General features: G+C 37.4%; 1 protein-coding gene across 1 annotated transcript; it reads left to right on the top strand.

Annotated features, from left to right (window-relative positions):
• The first annotated feature begins 447 nt into the window (after positions 1 to 447).
• MSTN (myostatin) lies at positions 448 to 6,980 on the top strand. The gene is made up of 3 exons (XM_004763381.3): positions 448 to 933; positions 2,760 to 3,133; positions 5,168 to 6,980. Exons 1-3 carry the CDS (start codon positions 561 to 563, stop codon positions 5,546 to 5,548), a joined length of 1,128 nt encoding a protein of 375 aa, XP_004763438.1. The 5' UTR covers positions 448 to 560; the 3' UTR covers positions 5,549 to 6,980.
• Positions 6,981 to 8,002: the final 1,022 nt, after the last annotated feature.

Raw genomic sequence — 8,002 nt, 5'->3', positions numbered from 1 at the left:
AGTAAAATTCTTTTTACTTCCAATCCTTGTATAAATAATAGATAATCATTTTTAACTTTTGAGGAAACATTTCAACTTTTTAAGTATGAAGTGTAAAACTAAGATTTACCTATTTAAATTACAGCTTGAATTTCACATATAAAGATTAATCCGATTTAAATGTACTTTCTATTATTGTTAACATAGACTTTAATTCTTCAAATGTCACATATATCTTTCATTATTTGTAGATTTATTTCTTTTATGAAGTAGTCGAATGAATCAGCTCACCCTTGACTGTAACAAAATACTGTTTGGTGACTTGTGACAGACAGGGTTTTAACCTCTGACAGTGAGATTCATTGTGGAGCAAGAGCCAATCATAGATCCTGACGACACTTGTCTCATCAAAGTTGGAATATAAAAAGCCACTTGGAATACAGTATAAAAGATTCACTGGTGTGGCAAGTTGTCCCTCAGACTGTACAGGCATTCAAATTCTGCTTGGCATTACTCAAAAGCAAAACAAAAGTAGAAGGAAGAAATAAGAACAAGGAAAAAGATTGTACTGATTTAAAATCATGCAGAAACTGCAAATTTATGTTTCTATTTACCTGTTCATGCTGATTGTTGCTGGTCCGGTGGATCTAAGTGAGAACAGTGAGCAGAAAGAAAATGTGGATAAGGAGCGGCTGTGTAACGCATGTACTTGGAGACAAAACACGAAATCTTCAAGGATAGAAGCCATAAAAATTCAAATCCTCAGTAAACTCCGCCTGGAAACAGCTCCTAACATCAGCAAAGATGCTATAAGACAACTTCTGCCCAAAGCTCCTCCGCTCCGGGAACTGATTGATCAGTACGATGTGCAGAGGGATGACAGCAGCGACAGCTCTTTGGAAGACGACGACGACCACGCCACGACGGAAACCGTCCTCACCATGCCCACCGAGTGTGAGTAGCCCTCTTGGTACACCGACAGTTCTGCTGACTGCCGCTCGAGTGTTTATGAGAAACAGATCTATTTTCAGGCTCTTTTCACAAGCTGTTGGCTTGTATGTAAGTAGGAAGGAAGAAAAGGAAATCTTTTTCAAGATTTCATGCGAAATACACTAATGAGACTGAAGTCTGGGGCATTGTTTGTTTCGCTGGAGAGCTAGAAAGCCAAGAGGAAATACAAATTAAACGCTTGCATGGCACTCGTGTTTAGTTTAATATAACAAGCATACCGTGCTTGCGCTTCCACAGCTTAGGGCTACCAAGGCAATGCTTGGGAGATACTACAAGCAATGTTCAAACCTTCCGTGAAATTTCACGATCGCATTCCGTTGCCTGAAATATGCACTAGAAATAATGAGGATTTCCCTCTAATAATAGAGAAAGGGCTTCCTTTGAGCCTTTGCTAAGTGCCTAGCACTTCTGTTATTCAAAACCATTTCTCACAGTGTTATGTTCTTCACAAATTAAAATATTTAATCTTGAAAGCTATGACACTGGAGCGTAAAAAAAAAAAAAAAAAAAAAGTTTTAAAAAATTTAATGTCTGAGGAAGACCAGTGACGAAGTGAACGCAGCGTAATGGTCATCATGAGCCGAGTGTCAGAAAATGCCCGGGAAGTACACACTCTCATTAGGTAGGTTACGGCTCGCACAGTCCCACTTACGCCTTGACTGCGGCGCTGTTCCTGGGAGACCCTGGTGTGCACAGCTCCGGGCAGGCACACCGCTTCCTAAGCCTCTAGAATATTGTTTTAGTCCTCAGGGGAGGGAGGAAGCTCTTACCTGCGGTACGTACCTTGCTTCTGAAAGACGGTGTATTTCACCCCATTCCTTTTGCAGCCACAGGGCTTTGAACTCGGCTCAAGGCAAGGCAGACGGGCACCTCAACGGAGAAGGCAAGACAAGCAAGCTTTTATGCCATGTGCCTGTGGTCTTGCTTGAAACAGTGCTTTTTACACTTTAAACTGAACTGGAAACAGTTTCAAAATATTGTTTTCCTCATCAGGTAGCCACGTTAGACTGCCGCAGATAATTGTCCTTTAAGACCCTGCTATCAGACAGTCCTGCGAGACATTCCCCTGATTTGTAAACAGTCTTAGAAAAACAGAAGGACAGAGACTCGTGCTTCTGCTTATAGTGACAGCCTGGCTCCGAAGACGGTGTTTTCTAACTTCTGAGAAAGCCTGAATGCAACATTCCCAGTTTGGGGCTAATTACCTGATTCGTTCTGTTCCTTTAGGCTTCTTCCAGAGCCAAAATGTAGCAGATGTGCTATATTTTCTGCTAATTCCCCAGGCTCAGCTAGTTGCTCAGTGTGTCTTGTCCCCAGGTGATTCAGGCCTGGGGGAAGGGTTCCTCCTTCCAGACTGATTGGTGCAGCTGCTCAGTCAGGGTAACTACTCAGATTCCCAAAGAATTCTAAGTGGATGTTCCTGCACGGTGTCTCTTGTTCTCTCTAATCATCATCATTTTAAAATTTCATCCACTCTTCATTCTTTTATAGAATTCTCTTAGCCCACGCTTCTCTGGAGAGGGAGTAGATTCCTCATAATCAGCCGAAAAAAATATGTATGTAAAGATTTCTGAAAAGCCACTGAAAAGTAATTATTTTCTTTGATATTTTTCTGACTTATGAATGAAATTCTGCATGGTTTTTCCCTTTAAAATATGCATTTACTATTCCAGTGGGAAAAAATGTTTACCAATTTATATAAAGGGACTTGCTCATTTTTTATGAGAAATAATTTCCACAACTATTTTTCTTTTCTTATTCATTTATAGCTGATCTTCTCATGCAAGCGGAAGGAAAACCCAAATGTTGCTTCTTTAAGTTTAGCTCTAAAATACAGTATAATAAAGTAGTAAAAGCCCAACTGTGGATCTATCTAAGACCCGTCAGCACTCCTACAACAGTGTTTGTGCAAATCCTGAGACTCATCAAACCCATGAAAGACGGTACAAGGTATACTGGAATCCGATCTCTGAAACTTGACATGAACCCAGGCACTGGTATTTGGCAGAGCATTGATGTGAAGACAGTGTTGCAAAATTGGCTCAAACAGCCTGAATCCAACTTAGGCATTGAAATCAAAGCTTTAGATGAGAATGGTCATGATCTTGCTGTAACCTTCCCAGGACCAGGAGAAGATGGGCTGGTAAGTGATAACTGAAAATACCATCGAACAACAAACATTGTTACATTTTTACAAATCATGTGAACGAATAATAGTGAAAAAATCACCACCCATTTCCTATGCTTATAAGCGAGACAAAGGTTATCTTACCCCAACGGTAGCCCTGTACCTCATAAAAGTAGGGTGTCTAATTTCATATTCTATGAAACACCCTCTTGATACTTTTATTTTGCACGAAGATTAAAAAAACAGTTATGCCATGGTCCTTAACTTCTGAGGGAGTTCTTTTGAATTGGAGTTGAAATATAAATTGCTTTTCATTGATATGTTACATGGTTACATGAATAAAAATGTGAAATCTTCATAGTGGATTCTGCTACAGATCCAACAAATCAAAACTTTTCTTTCCTCTGAAGAATGCCAAGTGTGTTGAAATATTTTGGTTTAAATAAGCAGAAAAAACAAACTTGAAAAATTACGGTGAAAACGAAATGCTTTTATATATAGCAGTTAACTAAGTATGATAGGTTTAGGCTTACATCTTATTAAATATAGTATACTTAAGGTCCTTTATGATAAATATGTTTATGGTATTGCAGACTGTCCATGCACTGATGTATATGAAGATAACTTTGTGAATTACCACTAATAAAATTTAAATTTCCAGGCTAGTTAACCTTTATTACCTAGCTTCTTTCTAAGCGGCCTTACCATTTTTGTGCTTGAGTTTACTTGAGTAATGCCTAGTAAATTAACTAATTTAAAAATATCAGGCCATGCAGATGACAATACCTCGCATATTATAAACATTTATAAAAACTATTTTAAACCCTAGTATAAGTTTAGAGTTACTCACTCTTCTGGCTTACCTGTGCTTTCCTGAACTTATTTAATGTGACCATCTTTTTATTTCCATCTATTGGCATAATGTGGAACAGAAGATTATACTTACAAACAATAAATGCTATCTTTCTAAGTTTTTAAATGTTTTGGTTGTAAAAAGTACATTATTAGATAGTCAATCTACTTTGAGGAAAAACATATTCTTTAGAAGTTTATATAGTTTTCCAAAAGATTTGTCTTTGAATATGCTACCTAAAATGTGATTGACTCACATAATGATGCTGTTTTTAAAATAATGTTAAATAGCAATGATTACCAGGTCTATTTTGATTTTGATATAGGATAAAAACTTCTTATTTAAGAAAGTATTCTTTTTTACAGGTAGCATTTTAATGATTAACGTTGGTAATGTGACAGAAGCTTTAAGCATTATTAAACAGATTGTTTATTACACAAATCAAATATAATTATTACTGACACATTCCTCAGATTTTTCTATATAAAAGGAAAAGTCTCAAATGCATTAAAAGATGGGGGTAAGGGAGGCGCCAGCAAATTATTGTTTAAATTTATGAACAGAAACATTCTTCAGTGAAAGAATAAAGTGAAATAATGTGTATTTTCTGAATCTGTGCCTTGCTTGCTCTCTTAAGAGTTTTTCTTTCCGACCCAATATGCACACCACTCCTCTTACTACGCTGCCTTTCTTCTTCCTGCTACAACCCGGGTAGTACCGGGAGGTGTTCACAGCCAAGGTTCCCCGGGGAAAGATCTAGGGAACAGAGGAAGGATGAGTACAACTATTCCTCCAGGAGTCCTCAGACGGTTTTGGCCAACACATTTAATCAGGAAGAGAGAGAACGAACCTCTTGCTTCCTCTGTTGTGTCTAACCTCTTCTTCCCCTTTCCCCGCTTTGTCCCTTTATTCCCATAAATACTGTCAGAACATCGAGCATGTGCCAGGAAGCTGGGGAAAACAGAAATGAAAAAGACAGAGATCTGACCGCCGGGAGTTCGAATCGCGCTTATATTCTTGGGAGCCATCAGGGAGGAATCGAGCCTAGTGTAAATTAAAATTCCTTAAGGCTCTGTCTTTGAAAAATAAATGTCATATAAGCAAAACGATTAGTTTCTTCAGTAATGACTCCTGGAGGGAGGGCAGTGTTTCGGGGCCTCTTCCTCTTACTGATTGTTCTTTTCCTTCTCACCCAGAACCCCTTTTTAGAAGTCAAGGTGACAGACACACCGAAAAGGTCCAGGAGAGATTTTGGGCTGGACTGCGACGAGCACTCCACAGAGTCTCGGTGCTGTCGCTACCCCCTGACCGTGGACTTTGAAGCTTTTGGATGGGATTGGATTATTGCGCCCAAAAGATACAAGGCCAATTACTGCTCTGGAGAGTGTGAATTTGTGTTTTTACAGAAATATCCCCATACTCACCTTGTACACCAGGCAAACCCCAGAGGCTCGGCAGGCCCCTGCTGTACCCCCACAAAGATGTCGCCCATTAATATGCTATATTTTAATGGCAAAGAACAAATAATATACGGGAAGATTCCAGCCATGGTGGTAGATCGCTGTGGGTGCTCATGAGATGTATGCTTGGTTCGTAACTTCCGAGACCACGGAAGGCCTTCCCCTCAACAATTTCGAAACTGTGAAATGATGTCCACGGGCTATAAGCCGAGAGTATGCTACAGTCACTTACGCACAAGCTCAGTAAATGGACTAAAAGAGAGAGAATGTATGCAATGGTTGCCATTTAACCATCAGAATAAATCACACGATAACAAGCCTTAATGATTTCCAGGGTTTTTGAACGAGGAGATCAAATTACGTTTATGTTCGTATATATTACAGCACATCCAGGTAAATGAAGCAATTCTCCTTGTGTTCTGGTGAATTAAGGGAGGATGCTTCAAAGCCTATTTCTTTACAGCATCATTTAATATCTACAGAAAAACCTATAGTATTGGTAAAATGCAGGATTGTTATATACCATCATTTGAATCATCCTTAAACACTTGAATTTATATTGTATGATAGCATAGTTGGTAAGATGAATTCCACAAAACTAGGGATGGTCCCCCGTTTGTAAGTCCCCGTCCCTATTGTGATCGGTACAGTACATTAACAGTCCATGCCAGTGGTGCTAATACGATATGCCGAATGGCTGATATTATCAGGTTTATCAAATAAAAAACATTCAGTAAAATAATAAGTTTCTCCTTTCTTAAGGTGCACTTTTCACACACCTCCAAATGGGGAATGGATTTTCTTTAATGAAAGAAAAATCATTTTTCTAGAGGTCAGCATTCAATTCTGTAGCATACTTGAAGAAACTGTGTTATCTTAAAAGGCAGCCAAAAAGTATTCATTTTTAATCAGGATTTCTGAATTACAGCCTGCCTTTGCAACACTGCAGTTCTTATGATAAAATAATGGAAATGGCTGATTCTATCAATATTGTATAAAAAGACTTTGAAACAATTGCATTTATGTAATATGTATACAAAATTGTTTTGTAAATAAGTGTCTCCTTTTTTATTTACTTTGGTATATTTTTATGGTAAGCACATTTCAAATTAAGTATTAAGGCACAAAGATATGTCATGTATCACAGAAAAGCAACTGCTTATATTTCAGAGCAAATTAGCAGATTAAATAGTGGTCTTAAAACTCCATATGCTAATGGTTAGATGGTTATATTACAATCATTTTATATTTTTTTACATTATTAACATTCACTTACAGATTCATGATGGCTGTATCACGTGAATGTGAAATTTCAATGGTTTACTGTCATTGTATTCAAATCTCAACGTTCCATTATTATAATACTCATATTATTAAACATCCCCAAATGGTTTAACTCTATTATCTCAAATGCAAAATAATAAACTGATGATATCTTAACAAGAATTGTTAATCTTATTTTATAATTTGATAATGAATATATTTCTGCAATATTTACTTCTATTTTGTAAATCAGGATTTTGTTAATCAAATTCACTGTACTTATGACTAAGTGAAATTATTTCTTACACTTAATGTGTAGAAACAATATAAATTATATTAAAGTGTTTTCACCTTTTTTGAAAGATACAACAGTTTTATGTTATAATGACTAATTCTGGATTTCTGACTTCACTTTTAGCATAAAAGTTTGGTTTGGGAATTTCAGGTCTGCTACTAGAGTTCTCATGAGTGAAATTCTTGTTAAACTGGTTCTAGTTAAGCTGCTTTAAATGTATGAAAGCAAGGACTAGTTATACTTGCTTCATTTCTCTTTATCTTGACCTGAAAACTATTTATATGTTTTCATAGGTTCAATTTCCAAATGCATTGCGGTTGGCAAGGGTATATAGTCCTAGAGTTACAAGTTACAAATCACAGGGACACGGGGAAGCTGCATTTTTTTCTTAGCACTTAATGATACTGGCACATTTATCTGAGCTTTGAGGGCATAGTTTTCAAATTAAATTGATAAACAATTATAAAGTATCTAGAAATTCTTAAGTGTAACATTGTATATAATGTCTCTGAAGTGGACTCTCTTCACTACTTATCAGTTTAGTAACTTAGCTATAAAGCAGTCACTAAATCTAATGGAAGAGGTTATTAAAATTCTACGTAGTGTATGGCTCCTAAATAAGTAATTTATAATTAATATAAATGTGATTTTTAACCATCAATGATATTACAGCTATTTACACTCATACAAACTAAGTGTAGTACTTTTTCTAGTTTTAATACTGAGACATGTAACATCGACGGGTCTGGAGCTGTCTCTGTGAATGGGACCAACGATCGGGACGAGGGGCGCCGCTTCGAATCACGCAAACTAGAAGCTACTTCTAGGGTCATGAATACACCTGATCCAGAAGTCTGCGTCAGTAGGCCCATGAACATGCCTTAGGCTCTGGAGGACAAATAACTGCGGACTTTGACTCTGCGGTGTGAGGAAGGAGCACCTTCATTTTCCAGACCCCGTTACAGAACTCCCTGATCTTTACACTCAGCCTTCCCGTGCAGCCCTAGGATCTC

Source organism: Mustela putorius, unplaced genomic scaffold (assembly GCF_011764305.1).
Source record: "Mustela putorius furo isolate JIRA1106 unplaced genomic scaffold, ASM1176430v1.1 tig00000992_pilon_pilon_pilon, whole genome shotgun sequence".
NCBI lineage: Eukaryota > Metazoa > Chordata > Mammalia > Carnivora > Mustelidae > Mustela > Mustela putorius.
Note: the sequence above shows the minus strand (reverse complement) of the source record. Positions and strands in the feature narration are given on the sequence as shown.